The sequence below is a fragment of the Anas acuta genome, chromosome 5 (genome assembly GCF_963932015.1).
Source record: "Anas acuta chromosome 5, bAnaAcu1.1, whole genome shotgun sequence".
NCBI lineage: Eukaryota > Metazoa > Chordata > Aves > Anseriformes > Anatidae > Anas > Anas acuta.
In genome coordinates, this window is record NC_088983.1 from 6,917,081 (window position 1) to 6,938,318 (window position 21,238).

At 43.7% G+C, this 21,238-nt stretch overlaps 1 protein-coding gene across 1 annotated transcript; it reads right to left on the reverse strand.

Moving 5' to 3' along the window:
• Positions 1-1,947: 1,947 nt before the first annotated feature.
• Positions 1,948-3,877, reverse strand: LOC137858144 (inositol 1,4,5-trisphosphate receptor-interacting protein-like 1). The gene has a single exon (XM_068685600.1). It carries the CDS (start codon positions 3,463-3,465, stop codon positions 1,948-1,950), a length of 1,518 nt encoding a protein of 505 aa, XP_068541701.1. The 5' UTR covers positions 3,466-3,877.
• Between the last annotated feature and the right edge of the window lie 17,361 nt (positions 3,878-21,238).

Genomic DNA, 21,238 nt, shown 5'->3' on the forward strand with positions numbered 1-21,238 from the left:
GGGCTGGGGCCAACTGTATGAAGTTCAACAAGGCCAAGTGCCGGGTCCTGCACCTGGGGTTCAATAACCCCAAGCAGAGCTGGGGTTATTTGTGTAACTAAATCAGCTGGGGCTGATTTGTGTAACTAAAGATTTAATAATAACACATTAAAAAAATCAAATGCAATCTCCAGTCATAGGATGAGAGAGCACAGTTAATGGTCAGTGTTAACAGCAGAGGAAAAGCATCAGCTTTTAGAATAGTTCAGTTGGAAGGGACCTTTACAGATCACGTAGTCCAACTGCCTGACCACTTCAGGGCTAACCAAAAGGTAAAGCACGTACAGTTTGCCCAGAGAGATTGTGGAGTCTCCCACCTTGGCGGTATTCTAGAGCCATCTCGACATGGTACTGGGCAACTGACTGTAGGTAGCCCTGCTCAAGGAGGATGTTCACAGACAAAGTGTTTGTTCAAGCAAGGTATTTATTGCCAAGGCCAAAGCTCCCAATGGAATGGACTCTCCAAGCTGACAGGCAGTCCCTGTCCAGTTGGTATCAGGAGTCTCTGCGTCAAACGTCCATGAAGCAGCCTCTTGAGCTGTATGAGGTCTGGCTCCCCTCAGAGTGGTAAGAGTTGATCATGTGGTGTAATTGCTTGAGGTAACTAGGGAAATCAAACTAACATTCACATTTTAAAGAAAATGTACGGCATTGAAGAGGCTTTCAGGGTAGGGCATAGCTGCATTACCTGAGCATTCCCCAGGCTTCCAACCTTAGATGCTGTTGTGCTGGGGAAACTTGGTGTGCTAGCCCTAAGGAACAGTATGGAGTGTAGAGTGGAGTGGAGACACCACGGTTAGGCTCTGTAACCAGGTGGGGACTCTATTGTTCTTGTGCACACTGAGACCGATAAGCTGCACTTTTTGCCACCCTGAGCCAAGGACCTGTCATGTTTTGACAAATGCTGTATCCTAGTGTACTTTTTGCTTGTTATAATATCATTATAATACCAAACACTTCTATCCCAAAAGCTACCCGCCTACAAAGTGCGACCACCCCTCACCGAGCATGCGCTCTGAATTTCTCGGAGCCTATTACTTTAAATGGAGATGGGAGAACTTTTCACCAATCATAACTAAGATATGCTTGACTAGAGTCACTCAAGCTCCACCTTTAAAGATAGAAAATAATATAAATTGGCCCAAGAGAGAGGGGATGTTAGGGGAGATACCACCCCAAGGAAACACAACATCCTTAGGACCTCCTGACTCCTGGGATCAGTCGACAGGCTGAGCCTCTCTTTCCCCCCTGCCCCCATTGGGATGCCTTTGGGTGAGATATGAATACTTGCTTATAAATCTCTCTAGAATCTTTGATCCTTTTAACGCGTTTGTTTCTAGGCTGCACACCTGTAACACCTATAACACCTGTGTATTTCATGCATGCTAGCTTGCTTTTGCAGACAGTCACTATCGCCAGCAATCCAAAGAACCTGGTTATCTGTTGCTGTAATAAACCATACTAGATTGCATTGTTATAGCTCTCATTAAGTGCAACTAGGGTAAGGGTGGTTATCTGTGACCATGATAGTTCAGTGTTCTGAATCCAGCCAGACCCCAGACGGTTAATGCGTTATTGGTGAATCCGACTGGACCCCAGATGGTTAATACGTTATTGGTGAATATCCGATCAGACCCCCAGGTGGATAATCCGTTACTGGTGAATGTCCGACTGGACCCCCAGACGGTTAATGTGTTATTGGTGAATCCGACTGGACCCCAGATGATTAATGTGTTATTGGTGAAATCTGTGATTGTGACCGGACCCCAGACGGTTAACCCGTTACTGGTGAATATCCACCTGGACCCCAGACGGTTAACGCGTTATTGGTGTTAATCAGCTACACCCCTTAACGCGACAGATCACCTGCTGTCAGCCGAGTGCCCTGTCTGTGCATGAAAACCTCTTTTATTGTCCAAAGATCATCAGTCTTGCGAGCCGACAGTGCAGCTCCTGAAGCTCTTCCAGCATGCGGGTGTAAGCATATGTGTCCTCCTCCAGGTATTCAAAAAGGTTGACTGGTCCAGAAAATTGGAAGGCTGGTGGCAGGACAATCACATCGGGTATCATCTCATTGCCAAAGAAGAAGTGGTTGAGGCGTTTCTCTTCCAGGCAGCATTGCAGGTACCGAACGATATCATCCAGCCGCAGAAGAAAATCATCCCTGTGCCACATTTCCAAGGGGATGATGGTCAGGAGGTGCATGATAACAGTCTTGATGAAATAAGTGGAAATGCTAGTGCCCACCAGCATACGGGCGAAGACCTGCATGCACTTGAGGTGTAAGGTGTGGAACCAGGCTTCGGTGGTTATGTGCTGGATGAACTTCATTTCTGCAACAGCACAGCTCTGTGGCCATGTTGTGCTGGGGGTCAAGATGGCCTCCGTCCTCTGGCTGCTCAAGAAGATGTCTGAATCGCCTTGCTGAACCCCAAATATTATCTCAATGGTGATGTTTCTCTTGGTAGCACTTGTCATCTGGAACTTGCAGGAGCGGGTGGAAGGTAGCACTTTTACATTGTAAACCTGCGACTGAGGCGTAAGCACCCAGGCTGATTTCACGAAATTCTGGAACCACTTTGCAGTCTTCTCCGCATCTAGGTAGGAGTCGGTGCAAAGGGTGTCTAGGAGGCTCGGCTTCTGCTTTTCCAGTTCCTCTTCAGAATGGTGGAGGAAGCACAGCATGTCCTCAGAGGCCTGCTTTATCTCACACGTGCACTCCAGCTCGACACGGATAGAGGAGTTCCTTGCCAGCAGATCGCCTTCATTGCCCAGCTCTATGTGGAAGGAGTGCCCACGGGGGGCCGTCATGGGAATAAGTAAGCAGTAGACAATGTTTTCCTCATGGGGACTCCAACCTTCAAAGGCACTGCCCACCCCAATGGCTGACTGTAGCTCCGGAAAGAAAGTCTTTTGAAAGACCGAGCCGTAAATATTCAGGAGGTCTTCTACCACCTCTAACACCTGATGGCGTATGATGGTTGGATTTGGAAGTGGCCAGTAGATGCGCTGAGCTACATAATCAGCCAGATCGTTTGCATCATTGGGGTTTGGTAGTGCTCTTCCTTGGTCATCATCATCACTACTGGAGCTGTCACTGCTAGAGCTTTCCTCATCACTACTACTGTCAGGCTCTTGGATGCTTTTAAGAACCCGCCACAGGTACCAAAAGGAAAAGACAAGAATGCCAATGCAGAACCAGAACTGCCAGCGCAGCAACACAGATAAGAGCACGGTTTGTATGCTGCTGTGCCAGGGGCGCTCCCGCTCCATCTTCTCAATTTCCAACAGGAACAGCGTCATGTGCTCCTGCAGCATCTCCATGTGCTGCCGCATGCGCTCCTTTGTATCTGCATCTAATTCATCGCCGACCTTCTGCGGGCCAAAACCCAGGAACGTCACGACAAAAAGAAGTGCCCAAACCATGATCTGAAAGAGGTGACAGAGAAGCAGGTCAGTGGGGCTGGGTGGGAGCTACAGCAGGAGCTGCAGACCCCTAGGGTCAGGTAGGAAAGGGGCGAAGGAGCTGGGAGGAGGCAGCAGGGACTGTGGGCAGTGCTGATGGCGACAGCCGTGAGCCCTGCCCTGAGCAGCTGCGCCCTGGCTGCAGGCTTAGCAAGACCTCGTGGGGCCAGCTTTTGTGCCCCAGCCCTGGCCCAGCCCAGTCTTCCCCCTGGGTACTGTACTCACTGATGGCTAAGACCAAAGTGAAGCAGCGCTTCCTGCAGCTGCTGTTAAAGCCTCCCCCCCATTGTGACACGTCCTCTGATGTCACCTGCGCCCACACTGCGTCACAGGACCCCTGCCCTGCCCTTGGTCCCCACCGTGGCACAGCGACTCCCAGCTGCCCTGGGCAGCCCAGGCCCTGGTGTCACCTGAATGCAGAGGTACTTATCTGGAAAGAGTTCCCTGGGCTCTCTTTGCACAGCTCATGGGAGCCCTCAGGGCCGTCTGCAGAAAGAAATTTGGGTGATGTAGCCCATGGAGGCTGTGCTCCTCATGTGCCATTCCATGTTAAATTCTGGAAAAGTAACCCATAGACAATCACTGGAACAGGAGGGCTGTGGGAGGAAAGGAGAGACGGGTCCTCTGCTCCCACTGGGTTGGATCTCGAGGTTTGTTCTTGTAGCTCGTCAAGTTACACTGGTCCCCCAAGGCTGTGTGATTTATTGTAGTGGCTGAAGTTTGGACCCATCAGGGAATTGGCCTGGCCCAGAGAAGAGTGGGGCAAAGACCAGGCTGTCATGGGTCCTGGCAAATGCCTGGGCAGCAGCTCTTGCATTGAGCCAGGCAGGAATTCACTCACGTGTTGAAATACATGTAATTACATGAAATAATTAAAAAAAAAAAGTGTATGTTTATAGCTCCACTATTTCCCACAGCATTCTCCTCAAGAAACTGGCTGCTCTTGGCTTGGTCTGGCGTACGCTTCGTTGGGTTAGAAACTGTCTGGGTAGCCAGGCCCAAAGAGTTGTGCTGAATGGAGTCAAATCCAGCTGGAGGCCGGTCACTAGTGGAGTCCCACAGGGCTCAGTACTGGGGCCAGTCCTCTTTAATATCTTTATAGATGATCTGGATGAGGGGATTGAGTAGCACCCTCAGTAAGTTTGCAGATGACACCAAGTTAGGTGCGTGTGTCGATCTGCTCGAGGGCAGGAAGGCTCTGCAGGAGGATCTGGATAGGCTGGGCTGATGGGCTGAGCCCAACTGCATGAAGTTCAACAAGGCCAAGTGCCGGGTCCTGCACCTGGGGCGCAATAACCCCAAGCAGAGCTACAGGCTGGGAGATGAGTGGTTGGAGAGCTGCCTGGCGGAGAAGGACCTGGGAGTGATGGTTGATAGTTGGCTGAATATGAGCCAGCAGTGTGCTCAGGGGGGCAAGAAGGCCAACAACATCCTGGCTTGTATAAGAAGCAGTGTGGCCAGCAGGGCTAGGGAAGTGATCGTCCCCCTGTACTCGGCTCTGGTGAGGCCGCACCTCGAGTACTGTGTTCAGTTTTGGGCCCCTCGCTACAAGAAGGACATGGAGGTGCTGGAGTGAGTCCAGAGAAGGGCAAAGAAGCTGGTGAGGGGCCTGGAGAACAAGTCCCACAAGGAGTGGCTGAGGGAGCTGGGCTTGTTTAGCCTGGAGAAAAGGAGGCTCACCTCGCACTGGTGTGCTTGCTCTGGTTTTCCATCTCAGGGAATGGCACAGTGTGCATCCTGTAGCCTGAGGGCTGGTTGGTTTTGTGAGCTGCCTGGTGCTCCATCTGGATGGCTGTGTCGGTCTGACTGGGTGTGCTGGAGGAACAGCAGTGGAGGGGATGGCTTTCTGATGAGCAGTTCCCAAGCCTGTGCCTTCTTGCTTCCACACACTTGACGGAATGCACGTTGCCGTTGGGGCTGTGGCCTAAGCCTGTTGGTGAAGCAGAACGGTCCAGGCCGCCCACTGACGGCCCCTCTTGTGCTGTGGGTGTGTGCTGGTTCCGCCTCCCCCCTCACCCACTCCCTGCTGGGGCTCCCACTCCCTCATGCCCGTTCCTGCAGCCTCCTGCTGCTCAAGCTGGCCACACGCTCAGTCCACACCACCTGGAGGTGTCCCAGTCCTAGCCCCCCTTGGTTGCACACTGGAACAGGTTCCCCAGGGACGTAGTCACTGCACCAAGCCTGTCTGAATTTAAAAAGGTCAGAGGTTGGACTAGATGATCGTGGAGGTCTCTTCCAACCTAGATAATTCTGTGAAAGGATAAACTGCAATTCCCAAACCTGATATTGAAATAATGTTGAGAATGAGCATGGTGTTGCAGGAAGAAAAATAACCGTGAAACTACACCAGGTAAAGATGAAGGGACAAACACTGTTTCAAAAGGAAAATCTTATGGTATCTAACCTGTGTGTGTTTTTTATTTTTATTTTTTTTAAACATAAGATATAAAGCATCCAAAAGAAAAGTTATCAGTCACACAAAGTGCTTTGTAGTGCTGAAATGCCACGTGAAAAGTTAGATCTCAAGCCCAGTGCTATTCATGTCAGTTTTGCAGCATCTGATATCAAGCTGCTTTTTGCTGATGGCTCTGTCAGCCTCTGTCGTTCTGAAGGTGCACTCTCCTGAAGGCTCTCTGGATAGAGCTAAGCTGGAAGCATTGGGCCTGAAAATGAAGATTATTATGCTTGAGATCTCTCAGTTTGGAATGGGAGGTGCAAGGACACAGGGGTTGCCAGAAGGATATGAAAGTCTTACTAAATACCAGTGAATATTCCAGGATCTGAATCAAAATGTAATCTCTTGCTGAAGTGAATCTTTCTGCAACACATTTTGAAAATTTAGATAAAGATTTTTCTTTGGAGAAAAGTCTGAAACCAAGAAGGAAAACACTAGCTCCTGAAATGTGTGGGTGACAAGGAATTTACAGTTAAAATACCTAGATAACTAAATCATGAAAAACAGAACTTAGAATTTCATGCTGTAGTAAGAAAACTGTCAGAAAGTGACTTTGATTCCGATGTCGAATCAGAAAGTTCCTAGAGAAAAAAAGTCATTTTTTACTAATGAAAATAAAATTCAAGAAAAAGGTATTAAATATCCCAAAGGAGAAGCTTCAATTTAAATGAGGAGCCCTAAACTAGTGCTCATTGGTGCTTGAGCGGGTCCAAAGAAGGGCGACGAAGCTGGTGAGGGGCCTGGAGAACAAGTCCTATGAGGAGCGGCTGAAGGAGCTGGGCTTGTTCAGCCTGGAGAAGAGGAGGCTCAGGGGCGACCTTATCACTCTCTACAGATACCTTAAAGGAGGCTGTAGTGAGGTGGGGGTTGGCCTGTTCTCCCACGTGCCTGGTGACAGGACGAGGGGGAATGGGCTAAAGTTGCGCCAGGGGAGTTTTAGGTTGGATGTTAGGAAGAATTTCTTTACTGAAAGGGTTGTTAGGCACTGGAACAGGCTGCCCAGGGAGGTGGTGGAGTCACCATCCCTGGAAGTCTTCAAAAGACGTTTAGATGTAGAGCTTAGGGATATGGTTTAGTGGGGACTGTTGGTGTTAGGTTAGAGGTTGGACTCGATGATCTTGAGGTCTCTTCCAACCTAGAAATTCTGTGATTCTGTGATTCTGTGATTTGTGGAAGGAAGAAAAGTAAAATTGGAAAGTCTTCAGATGAAGATTAAAATGCTTAAATTCCAGAAGCGAACGTTTGGAATCTCTCTGATATTGAAGTCTGGAGAGGCCTCAGGTAGGCATTCCTTTTGCCAAAACAGAAACTGGAAAAATATTCCTGAATATACCTTTCCATTGCCATATGCAGCCACTGAAATTTCTGAAATTTCACTTTCACTGAAATTCAAAATGGAGGGGTTCCAAAGTTAGGAGAATGTGTGAAGAGTTCTGACATGAGCTTGCCAAATTCAGGAGGAGATATTTTATTATCTGTGGAGAGAACAGGGGCAGAGTGAATTTTCCCAGACATGAAACCTGTGTAGACTTAAACATGTTGCTGAAGGATAAAAATGCATGTTTCAGAATATATAGTCTTCAGCAACATTGCCTAAAACAGAAATAAGTGCTTTAAAAACTAACAAACAGCTTACCAAATAAGGCCCCTGCACTTGCTTGGACTCCTCAAGAGCACAAAGTCAAATCATAGGATACAGATGTCCACAAAGTAGAAAGCACCACTGAGTTAGAGACTTCAGGAGTAGTTTAAACCATCATCAAATGGTTCATACTGGGTGTGGAAAGCATTAAAAAATAGATGTTAGTCTTCCAAAGAAAGACATAGACATTCAAAGTAAAGAGCCAGCTACTAAAACAGGAAAGATTACAGGTGAGTTGAAAATTATGGAAGAAGATGGGCAAGGATGCCAATTCAAAAGATCTAGGTGTGAATGATCATAGAATCATAGAATGGCTTGGGTTGAAAGGGACCTTAGAGATCAACTAGTTCTAACCCCTCCCCGCCTTAAGCAGGGATGCCACCTGTTAGATCAGGTTGCCCAAGGCCCCATCCAGCTTGAACACCTCCAGGGATGGGGCATCCATAACTTTTCTGGGCAGCTTGTTCCAGTGCCTCACTACCCTTACAGTGAAGAATTTCTTCCTAATGTCTAATTCAAATCTATCATCTCTTAGTTTAAAACCATTCCCCCTTGTCTTATCATTGTTTACCCAAGTAAAGAGTCTTTCTCCTTTTTATAAGACCGAGTATTGAAAGGCTGCAATGAAGTCTTCCTGGAGCCTTCTCTTCTCCAGGCTGAACATCACCAGATCTCTCAGCCTTTCTTCACAGTAGAGGTGCTCCAGCCTTCTGATCTGTACCAGGGATTAGAAAACGATGCCTCTGCAGCTAAGCTGAAAGGTCCAAAGGTAGAAATTTCAGGACTGAAAATGGATGTGAAAAGTGCTAGAGCAGCTCCCAAAATAGAATTTCAAGTGGAAAGTGTTGAAAAGGACATGTCTGCAGGAGTGGAAGTGTGTATAGAAGAGAGAGCACAATAAATCTTATTACCTAAAGAAAAAACAAAGTGAAAAGTTTGAGGTTGATGAGGCCTTGTCTGATGTTCCAGTTAATTAAACTTTCATTATGTTCTCAGCAAGAACTGAACTAATCTTGTTGGAGGAAGAGAAAGGTAGTTAATCAAGTATTCCTGGAGATACAGCCAAATGAGTATTTTCCCAGTCTCCAGGGAAAGTAAAATAATAACATACCAATGCAGAAAAAAAAAAAAAAAGTGTGCGTTCTTAATTTTCCAAGACCTGATAATGAAACAAAACCGGAACCTGATATCTAAGAAAACACTTTGTTGAAAACACTTTGTTGTTATGGAATTTACCTAACAGCTATATTGATTAGTTCATTATCTGCCCAAAAGGAAACAAGCCAATACTACTATCTGGTGAAAAGTCCACCTAATGACAGCACGGCTTCTAGATATGGTGGTAATGCTTAGAAAGAGAACTGACACTTTTGACCTATTTCAAACTTGAATTTTTTGGGTGTGCACGTGCAGTCATACTGCCTTACTGTAATTTTGCATCCTTTTCATTCTTAACACAGGGAAGGTAGATAATGCAAAACACTGAGAAATTGGTTTGTAAGAGATGTGTATTTGATTATCACACCATCTTTAATTTAATGTGTTGTAGTGGGTTTACGTGGCAAGGTTTTGGTAGCAGGGGGCCATAGGGGTGGCTTCTGGGAGAAGGAGCTGCCCCATGTTTGGTAAGGGCCCCACTGCTGACCTGAGCTGAGCCAGTAAGCCGAGCCAACGATGTTATTTTGCGCCTCTGTGAGAGCATATTTAAGACAGGGAAAAAAACACTGCGCCACACAGCAGCTGGGAGAGTGAGAGGAGTGAGGAACAGCCTTGCAGGTGCCAGGATCAGTACAGAAGGAGGGGGAGAGGTGCTCCAGGCGCCGGAGCAGAAGTCCCCTGCGGCCTGTGGTGAGGCCCATGGTGAAGCAGGCTGTCCCTCTGCAGCCCATGGAGTACCACGGTGGAGCAGGGTTCCTTGCTGCAGCCCGTGGAGGAGACCACAGTGGAGCAGGTGGTCCTGCACTGACGGAGCCTGTGGAAGACCCCTGCTGGAGCAGATTCTGGGCTGGACCTGTAGCCCGTGGAGAGGAGCCCACGCAGGAGCAGGTGATGGGGCAGGAGCTGCTGCCTGTGGGGGAGCCAGACTGGAGCAGTACCTAACTTGGAGTGAATACAGATTTAAAGCATGCATTAAGATACCTGAATGGAAGAAGTGGAAAAACAGTTTGTTTCTGAGGTCAGGTTTGTAAGAGAAGTGAGTCGGTTTCTCAGCTGATGTTGTGACATCATCCCCGATGGATTTAAGGAATAGTTACTACTGTCAGGTTGATGTTAGTGTGTCTTCAAATGCAAAGCTTTTTCTAGAAATTGAATTTTCCTTTAAAACCTCTGAGTAGTACAAGATGGACCAATCATAGTTATGTTGAAAAATGTCTACAGACGCCTGAAAACCTTACTGGAGATGATTTATGGTCTTGGAAAAGAAAGATATAAGGGGAAAAAAGAAAAAAGAGCATTGAAGTGGTCCCTTCTCTGTTCAGGAGCAATACTTTAAAAAAAGGAAGATCTTAACAGGCAAGAGAAAAAATGTTAATTAGATGAGGTGACACTATGCTTATTTTTGATGCTTCAGTGAAAATATACTAAATAAACCATGTATTCTGAACCTGTGCTACTGAGTATTGTACATTCATTTTCCTAAAGGCTACTGAATGCCATGTGAAATCCAAAAGTAATGAGGCTGACAGGAGTCCACGTCCCTTTCTGGATGACTTCCCTTCATTAAGCCACACCAGAACTGGCGCTCTTACCATGAAAGCAGTAGTTGCACATCTGAGGGTCTTTATCAAGAAGGAAGAAATGGGGGTTGCTTTGGCTTGCAGATTAACCCTGTCTTTATCTGGAGAGGGAAGGGGAGTAAAAGCACTGGAGCAGTTACTGTCTTTGGCCTTGCTGGCATCCTTTAGTTGTTCTGCTTTTGCTTATGTGCTAACAGAGCTTCTCATAAATGGGAGGGAACCGAACTGGAAGGGGCTGGGCTTACTCTGCCCTAAGGCAGGTTCAGGTATGTGTTTCTCAGCCTGACAGGACTGGCACATGTGTGCTTTGGGAAACACAACTGACAATAATGATCTGCATCACTGCCAGCAGTACTTGCTGTGGCTGTTCTCTTGCTGGTTTGTATTATGTTTTTTCCATGCTGATGTCAGTGCCAGCTCTTCAGAGAGTGGGGGCCTGACCATACTGTTGCCATGAGCCCAGGGTACAAGGACCAAAATGAAGCATGACCAGAGTCATGCTTAAATGCCTTGTCCCCAGATGGTTTCTGCCATTGACTATCTCAGTGGGGACTGGAAAGCTTTACAAAGCCTGCCCCATTCCTCCAGCTCTCCTGCTTGCTTGAAGAGAGATTTCAAGTTGAAAGGGAAGAGTGATTTCTATCCCCTGCTTCCTTGCAGTTACACAGCTTAAGCCACACTTTGCCTGTCTTTCAAAATTTAGTTTGTAGAGATTAATATTAGAATACTTAACATCAACATGAGTGAGGACCTGTCTCTGTCCTGTTCTAACTTCCACTCCCCATCACTTACAACATCGCTGATAAAAATCTTTTCCCCTGAAAATAATGGCAAGATCTGTGTGGGGTCTGGCTCAATGTGGGGAAGAAAAGCCCCAATTCCCATTTAATGTCAGTGGAAGTTGTTAGAAGTCATAGTAGTCACCATTGTTATGTTGAATATGAGTGTTGCTACCTCTCTGGCAGCAATAAATATTAATGTTTGTAATACCACAGGTTGTGTCATTCGTGAATTTTAATGTGCCCAGCAGAGCTCCCTAAAGGTGAATTACTCTGCAGAATCCATAACAATCTAAAGCCTTTTCTCTCTGGTAGTTTAGAAGAATAATCTTGTGCTGCTGCTGAAGCTTTGGTTTTCAAGGCTTTCATTACCTACAGAGAAATCATGTTTGACACAATACCATAGTTATTGAGAACATCAGCTGTATTACACAGCACACCTAATATATCAAACTCCATATATTCCTGGATGCAGACAAGATAATGTCTTAATCTTTTTCTGAGTCATGCTGGACAGCTACACCATTTGTAGAGACCACCAGAATTACAGTGGATAGGGCAAAAATATAATAGAACTTGTTTATATATCAAGTCTTCCTTTCTTTCTTTGGTTATTCTAAGACTTTAGCACTGTTGCATTGACTGTTGAACCAGCTGGTACTTGCCATTAGTAGCAACAGGATGCTGGAAGAAATAATCCTCTGGTTTTGGTCCGGTTTTCTCTCATTCCTAAAAATATTCTTATTGGAAATAAACATATGCTCCATTGTGGCTGTTACTGTCACATGTGGACCTTTGTAGTGGCAGCTCTGCTCTTTAGGGGACAAGCATATTTTAAGTGGAAGTGTGCAAGAAGACAAGCATGAGGGCTGTTATTAATGGTGACTTAATTCACACTGCCGCATCCATGCTCCTAATTGCTCCGACTCTCATTCCTACCTTTTAGGAGATAGGGCAAGAATTTGTTACGTATTAAAGGTTCTTTGTCCATGAGAAAATCGTTTGCATCAAAATGGTAGATTTTACCAAAGAAGGCTGTTGCTGGAGTGAAGAAAACTCTGTTACTTGTTCGCCAGGCTAAACTTCATGTGGGAATTTGTTGGGATGAGGGTGGCCTTGGGTGGGGGATGGTTCATGGTCTGAATGAGGCTTAAGGAGAATAGGACCGCTGTGCTTTTTTTTTCCTTTTTTTTTCTCTCCTTAGGAGACTGAGTTCCTCATCAAGAAATACAGTGTGTATCTAACAAGTTAAAGATTTATTAAGAATTCCCCTAAGAATATTCAGAATGTGATGAAAATTAATTAATTATTCATTAGTAAAACTGTTTAGATTTGGGAAGTGTTTGTGGTTGGGATTAATGGGCAAAGTTATTGAAATAGCACTCTTGGTTAAGCAATCTGCTAAACTGCTGCAGTAAGGAGATCGTCATCTGCCTGCGTGCAGTTTTCTCCTGTTATTTGGAGGTAATTGCACCCCAGCTGTTTTGAGTTCTTTGCTGATATCTTATGTTTTAAGCAGTCTGTATGGTATTTTTCTTCAAAGAACAATGTCTCCTTTCTGCTTTACCAGTTTGCTCGCACAAAGGAAACACATGTGATAGTGGTTAACATTTGAGAGTGATGACTTTGTTTTCTGTGGAGTTCATAAGTGCACAAGGCAACTCCTTGCTGAGACTTTTATGCTGTGTAAGGCACCTCCCATGGTGCTTGAAGCATCGGATGCCTGGTGTAAATGCTATCCTTCATAACATCCCTGTATGCAGCCTTATGCCTAGGACCATTCCCTGTCCCTGGTCCCCACTTCCACTATGGTTTGTATCTCGCTGAACTAGTATCATCTACTTGTCAAAGTTATACTGGTCTAAGCTTGCTGAGATATATTCCTTGGTTTTGAAGCCCTCTTTCTGGGGCTAAAGTTATCATCACTTGGGAATTTTGCTCCACTACAGATTCAGGGTTTTCTCTTTTCCCTTTCCTGAGTGAAATGCTTCCAATGTTTCACCATTTCTGGACAAAAAGGCTTCCGTTTTCAGGAAACCTTGGAAATCCCCAGCACCGTTGCTCCAACCCTCACGATTTGACAGTGGAGAGAGATTACTTTAACCCAACACTTGCTCATTTGGATCTCCAGTGCCTGTATTTCCCGGAATTTGTCATTGCCTCAGTGCTATTGTTTTGGTCTCTCCTGGTCTCCTGACTTTCCCTCAGGGTTTAATAAAACTTAGAGCTTAATATTTTCTCAACTCCTTGGATGCCCTTAACAATGCATTTTAAGGCAAAAAGATACACTAATCATTTTCAATTCTATTTTGTTCCTTTTATATCCTTCAAGCAGAAAATGGATATGGTCTTTTAAGAATGTTTATATGGAATTGGAAAGTTTATTGAAATGTATTTCAACTCAAAACTAAAATATCCTTTGCTGAATATGCATCTCCCAGGCTATGTGAGTACTTGCTCTCTCTTAGGCCTAAATTCTGCAAGCATTTATGCATGTGTTTAATTTTACTAATTGATTTCACTGGGACAACCCCTGCATAAGCATTTGAGGAGTCAAAGTGTTAACCAGATTTCTGATGTTGTGTCCTTCATTTTATTCAATTTCTTTCTACTACAAGGTCTAGTAAAGTCTTTGTGGAGAGCAGTGCAGCCCTTGCAGCCATTTAAAGTGTGCTACAGAACAGACATCTGAAAAGACTCTCTCTTGAGGTCTCTGAGGAGCAGAGGTGGGCCTTTTGGCTTTCTAGGTGGCCACATGGGAATGTGGAATTTTGTGACATGTTTGTGACGTGTTTGTGACATGTGGGACTTTGTGATGTGTCTCCTCCAAGGAGGAGACCCCCCAGCCTCTCTGGGCAACCTGTGCCAGTGCTCTGTCACACACACAGTAAGGACCTGCTGAAACTCTTGTGTTCCAGTTTGTGCCCATTGCCTCTTGTCCTGGCACTGGGCACCACTGATAAAAGCACAGCTCCTCTTCTCCAGGCTGACCAGTCCCAGATGTCTCAGCCTTTCCCCATAGGAAAGGTGTTCAACTCCATTCAGCATCTTGTGGTCCTCCATTGGACACTTTCTAATAATTCAAGGGGAAAGAGGTCTGAGCAGGCTGTGGTTACATGTTCTCCTGTTTGTTCTAGCCCAAAGAGACACTGGTGTGCAATGCTCTTGCTCAGGAGAGCTGAAAGTTATTTATTTCTCTATTTTACACATAGAAGGAGATGCCAGTTGCTTTCTGTTTTACTATACGAGTGACAACTTAGTTCCTTGATCACCTGGACAGAGTTAAGCTCTCCATCCTTGAGAAAGAGGAGCAATGAGTAAAGAATCTGGCCCACGTGTCTCTGTCATCTTCTGGCCTCGAGATGACTATATATAGGTCTGCTTTTTTTTTTCCCTTTTTTTTTTTTTTTCCCTCTTTATTATTATTTTTCTGGAGGGAAATGCATGAGTGCATGATAAAACAGGAGAAAGAAAATATTAGTGCTTTCCAAACACAAACCTCCAAACATAGCCTTGGAACAAGTTAAGTGGTACTTGTATAGTAAAAATAGTGCTTGGATTTCTCCTCATTCCTTTGCAAGCTGTGTCTGTATACACATGCACAGCTATTGCAAGCCTAGTGCTAAAGTGGATCACTTTAAAGACGAAAAGATTCTTTTCCGAATTAAATCAATCATAAAAATATGGCATCTTCTGGGGATGCTTTCAGCCATCCCTCAGCATCAAAATCCTGAATTCAGCAAGTTTTTTCAAGTGTGCAAGTAATTCCGTTTCTTTTTTGGAAGCTGTTTAAAGTGGGTGCTTAACTTCTGCAGCATGGGAGTAGTCTTGTCTCATTAATTTTTAGCCCACTTCTACTTCACACACACACACAAAAAGGGGTTATAGAAAAGTGATGAATAGCTTGCTTTCTCAGAATACATCCCTTGAGTTTATGGAGCTGTTCATTTCTGTACCAGTGATAGATCTTGAGTTCTTGCTTTCTATGTTATAAGCAGAATTATTATTATGGGAAAATGACAGTAACTGATGAATGGGTAACTTTATCAAGATTGTTTTCATCATGCCTCTATGAAGAGTAATCTGTAATTAGAGAGCTGTGTTGAAGGCTTTAGTCTGGAATCATTCCACATCTTCTTTGACAGGCAGGCTTGTTAATATCTTAATTTTAGCTTTGTGATTGCCCCTTGCTAAATCCATGCCTTACAGTGCAGTTGTTAGTCTGATCATTTTCAGTTCTCCTTGTCAATTAGGAGATGACCAAAGATAAGCGCGTGAGTTCAATAAACTTCAGTACCCTGAAAAGGTTAAAATCTTTAATCTCAGTATAGATACATTTTGGAAATCCTTTGGAAAATAAGAAATAAGAGTTTTTTTTTTTTTTTCCCCCCAGAAATACTTGAAATTTGACAAGTGCTGTAAAAAGAAAAAAAAGCTGGCTACAGTTTATTGGCTATTGCAGGTTTATTGGCTATTTCATCAGCAGCAGTGAAAGATCTAAATGGATTTTAGCAGCTAAAATGTCACTATCAGCTTTTCCCCTTTATAGACTTCAAATTTACTTAGGCAATTATTTGAGGCTGTTTGCAAGATTAGAAAAGCGATGCTTTTTTCTTGGCTTGCATGAAAATTAGTTTTCTAAAATTTTCCTTTTTTTTAAAATGACATCTAAAAACTGTTTTTTCCTAGATAGGTCCTGGAGTAGAGCTCTGCTGAAGGCCACAGCAGTGCTGAGAAGCAAAGTGGTACCTGGCACTTGCTCCTCCATGTGTTTGAGATGGGCTCCTGGCAGTCCTGCTGGGTGGCAGATTCTTCTTCTGTTGCATTGCTTCCTTGTGCTCTCTTTCCACTCTCCAACAGTAGATGGGGATGCTCTATTGGCAGAACAGATCCTCTCTACTGCCTCAAAATACCATGAAGAAGTAATTCTACTGTTATTTAATTCAGACTTTGGACAAAAATGTAAGCCCCCATCCCAAAGAATCTGATGCTTATCAAGTATTGTCCCAACTTATCTGAAGCTCTGCTGTGTGTGCTTTGAGACAGAAACAAGGCAATTTAGAAATCACAGCCTAGAGTAGCACTTCTTTTTTTTCTTTTCCTTCCCTTCTTCTCCTTCTCCTTTCCCCTTTTGTTCATCCATCTATCTATCTATCTATCTATCTATCTATCTATCTATCTATCTAATCTATCTATCTATCCTTCCTCTATTCTGAGTGAAGGAGTTGTGTGATGGGTGGTGGCTGCTGCAGCTGGCTGTGGGTGTCAGGAAGCTGCACTTCTCCCCAGGAGTGTCACCATACTTTCTTCAATACCACCCTTCACATTTTCCACCGTGGTGGCTGTCTCATTGCTGAATATCCTGGAGGACAGAGCGATTGACATCACACACTAAGTCTTTGTCCCAAATTAGACATAAAAAAAACTCATGTTGGGGGTGACAGGCAGTGCTAGGATTGTGCTTACTTACTTTAAATGGTCAGATGTGGTAGGGAGTGAGGGTGTACTTCAAGGAGTTGTTTCTGGTGAAGTCGATGCTGATGGGAACGTGTGGCCGCGAGACCACTTCTGGTGAAAAATGGACTAGCTTTGCAACAGCCAGCCTGGTCATCAAGAAGAACTCGGTTTGGTAGGCTTGAGTTTGCCATCTCTGCTGGGGTTTACCCCAGCCCCTCCAGCCCTGTGTTACTTGATTGTTTTGCACCTACGCTGAAGCCTGAGACTCTGCACCAGAACAGCAGCATGTTTGGTCTTTGCTGATACTGAAAGTCATTTATCTTCTTGCGCCTTGCTGTGCAGAGCAATAAGGGTTTCAAGCAGGCTGGGCTCCTGGTTTCTGGAAAATAAGCTAACAAACTCCACTTTGGAAGATTACCATTTCCTCTTACTATTTTTGGAAGTGTTTATTTTATAGCCATGAAATTAATCTCAGGAATGCCAAGAAACACTTTAAAGAAGAAGGGGTGATGGAGCCTGGGGAGGAGGGAACTAGAGAAGAGCTTATGTCATGGTGTTTTCTTCATGTAATTTTTTTTTTCTTTAATCACACGAACAAACAAATAGACAGTCATCTAGATCTGAAATAACTGCCATTGCAGCACACCCTCCTCTCTTCTGATTTCTGCCATTTTTGGCAAATAGTGCATACAGTCCAAAGGCCCTTGCAGAGTTATTAATCACGTTTGGCAGCCAGGCTGCACTAATCTATTGTCTGGAAGTACGGAAAAGTACTATCTTCATGTGTTTTAAGATGTAGTGATTAAAGCTCTTGATAACCTTTCTTGCTGCAATGAGAAGTGCAGGAAAAAATGGAAAATGCAGAACTCCTCAGCTCTTCCCCCGCCCCCACCTCTAGTGAATACTGTGCTCGACCATAGCTGGGGCCAAATTTGCCCTGGTTTTCAGGGTATAGCTGGCAGCAGAGCATTGAGGAGGTAGAGGATGTAGTAGCTGTGGCAATGTTATACAGCTTTTGCATACCACATGGCTGAGAAGGACACTTTCAATATCTTGCTTAAGAGTATTAATGATTTAAGAACAGGGAAGGATTCAAAACTTTCCTTGCCTGATTCCCACCAGAAATTTTGCAACAAGATTCCCGGTGGAAGGAGGATGACTTGTTGGTGAAGGGATTAAAGCCCCTTTTTTTCTGTCTGGGCCAGTGGCAACACAATCCATACCTTTATCTGCAATGCATGGAAAAGTGATGTCAGTAAGAACTTGTAGCTAGCAAAAAGTGGCTGCATGTGTGCACATTCTTCCATCAATCAGATCCTCACAAATGCCAGGCTAATTGTTCACTTGCAAATAAAGTCATTGCTTTGGATCTGAACACCTTCAAGCTTCGGGTAGACTTGAAGTTCAAACGCAGACGTACATTAACTCTTCTGTGTTTGACCGATTGTTCCTTTATAGGAAGGAGCAGCCAACTGCCAGCTCTGAAAAGACTTGGAAACCCACAGCATCTCAAGTCTGGCTGCAGATTTTTGGTGTAATTACGTGGTAAAGTGTGCTGGGAATAGAAGCCAGATCTGTGATTACAAATGATCGGATTGCTTGTGGTGGAAGGACCTGTAGTGATTTTTCACTTCACTGATGGCCAGCACATAAATGCTGTGTCGGGTACGTGGAGCAGTACAGTGGTACAGTATGCTCTTGGACAGGCATTGTATGATCTATCCACCAGCTCTGTTAGTTTCAGTTACTCCTTTTTTAGGGACACTGTATACAGTGCTGAAGGTCTCCTGCCAGGAACTTCCTCAGCAAGTGCATTTTAGAGGAAGTTTTCAGTTTGCCAAATAATTGAAATGAAAGCTAATGGTGTGTATCACTTCTCATTTAGTGCAAAAAGTGGTCTGGCTAAAGGTAGTTCTAACTGAGAGTGTTTGGCTTTTTACCAAAGGTAAACAGTTTCTTAAAGTGTTAGCAGTGTGTTCAAGGTCTCCCTAATCTGCTTCCAAGAGAGTTAATGCACTTTAAAATAAATAAATAAATAAATAAATTTAAATTCAGTACTTACTATGAAAGCAATAAGTCAATATGAGCCTCTTATTTTACCTCACATAGAGAAACTGAGAGTTTTGGAAGAAAACAGTAAGATATGAATACATCTTGTCCCAGTAGAAATATTGTTCTTTCTCCTGGCTGAAAATTTGTGGATGCTAAGGTTCAGCTTCCTATGGTTAAAGAAGGCCAGCACCACTAACACTCCAAGATCACATTGCCTTCCTGTAGTATGTAGAAACAAGGGCAATTACCATTACAGGAGGAGCTTGGTTCTGCAGTACTCCTGGACACCAAGTACATAAGAGGTTTTGTGAAAGAGAAGTCCCATAGGGTTTAGGAAGGATTTCAGCGATCTGTGATCAAATCCCACATGGATGAATCTCAGGTAGCGATAGCAAGTGATGAGTGTCCTGTGCTAAGATCTCTCACTCTTAATCTGTCAAGAAAAACAAAACAATAAAAAACAACATAATTGTATTGGCTTAAGATGGGATGAGGGACTTGTTGAAATTACAAAGAGTACCTGAACCATCCAGCCTCATCATTCTGTGGCTCTGTGGTTCTGTAACAGCAGCAGAAGTGACTTACACAGTATATTAAACCATCCGTTTGATCATAAACATGGAAATGCCACTGAAAACTCAGAAGCTAAGCATGCAACTACTGCTTAAAGAAATCTGATGTTTTCTTTTTCTTCTTTTTTTTTTTTTTCCTTTCTCCAGTCTTAGCCTTTTTTCCATACAGTTGCCTTTTGAGATTTTTCCAATACAGTAAGAAATGACATAGGCAACTGACATGTTTTCTTGGACTTCATATATAATGACTTTAAATTGCATTAATTTAGTGCCATGAAAACCTAATAGAGAAGTAATGACTCAGTGATCTGCAGTGGAAATCGAAAGAGATTAATTTCCCCTTTGTTGCTGTACAGAATGACATTGCTTGTTGCATCATGCAACACAGAAATAGGTCTAAGATTCTGCTTGAATTTGGCATTATACACTAGAGTATGAGAGAGACAGAGAAGTCCAGTCTTACTCTGAAGAGCTGACAAGCCTCCTTGGGAACTGCCGAACTTTTAAATAACAAAACATTTTTCAGTGAGAACTTTTTTCTTGAGAAACAGAGCCTTTCCTTCAAGTTTAATGGGGCAGGAGAAAAAAAAAATAAAAAAATGTAGAGAACAGAAAATGGCAGCATAAGACAGAGACTACAAGAAACCTAGAAAAAAATATAAACCAATCCCAGAAAAATCTCAGAAACATCACTTAAATAGGTGGCAAATCTTATCAGGAATTGTGAGGAGGAAAATGAAAACCAGAATAATTTATGAAATCACATATTCCTTCATCAATATGTGGGGTGAACTGTCTCCAGACAGCCTTGCCAACTTGCTCTGAATTTTAAGATGAAATTGTGGAGTCATCTCTAAATGCTGAAGTATGTGTTTGTGAGTATTTTGTTGAAGAAAATGTGAGTGTTCATTAAGTCCATTATCATGAAATGCAAGAGGTGAGAGGGCCTAAAATGTTTTAAATGCCCTGTGCTTCATCCTTTCTGGTAGCAAACTCTAGGCCTTTCACAAAGTTAAGGAAGAAAAATGTGGTTTGGTTCCCTAGAAAACTGTGTTTTTGACTGGTGGGGTGATTATGTTTGGGGGTGGGTGAGAGAGGGAAACAAGTTGTTCACAAAGTCCTGAGTTAAAAGTCTAACCAAGTGAACCTCTTGGAGTTAAAGGTGTGAGTGCCTTGTAACCACAGTGCAAAATTAAATTTTGTCTCTGCTTCCTGAATCGAACAAACCAGATTAATTCCAGAAGATAAGCAGGAAGCATAGGTGATACAGAAATTTCTCACTCTAACGAGGGGGTGAATTTCATGCTAAATCCCATTTTTTGCTGTCCTGAGTCTCTGGTATTCATTTAGTATTTTGTACAGCTGCTGTACTTTTATGACAGCATTTCTTAAACTACAGTCATGTGCTGTTAAATTCTTTTAGCCAACATGCGTATATATTTCATATTACAGACTTTATTTTAACATGCTGAAGTAGTAATAACTGTTAATTCACTGTTAACTTCACTGTTCTGAAACTTCTGAGCTCAAGAAGATAAAGCTCATAGTTGGGATTCCCTCATGAGGAGTCTGCTTTGAAAAAAGGCGAAGTAATGGAAAGATTCTTCTCAGTTTGGATAAATCCGAGTCTTTACACGATGATATATACTGAGCTGTTTGGTGTGGAGTTCCATGTGGAAAGAGAAAGTCTTCTGGCTAAAATAATTTCAGAATGATAATGTATAGATGTGTTTGCACTGCTGAGGTTCCCTAGAGAGGGAAGATGGTGCAGATGGGTAGCTGGGATGATTTTACTTAATTTGTGGTTGAAACAATTCCAGTGCCACTGTACACAGGAAGAGTGTGGATCTGGGGGTGTTGTGTTCAGTTAGTGTTGAATTTTGATATGTATCTTAATGTCCTTCCCAGCCAGCTTGTTTGTTGTAATAACAGAAGCATTTACAATTGCTTTTGAAGTCTACTAATATCTTTGGTCCTATGTCTTTATCTATAAGCATTGGCTTTCACATGCAAATCAGATCATTGCCTGAGCAAATAAT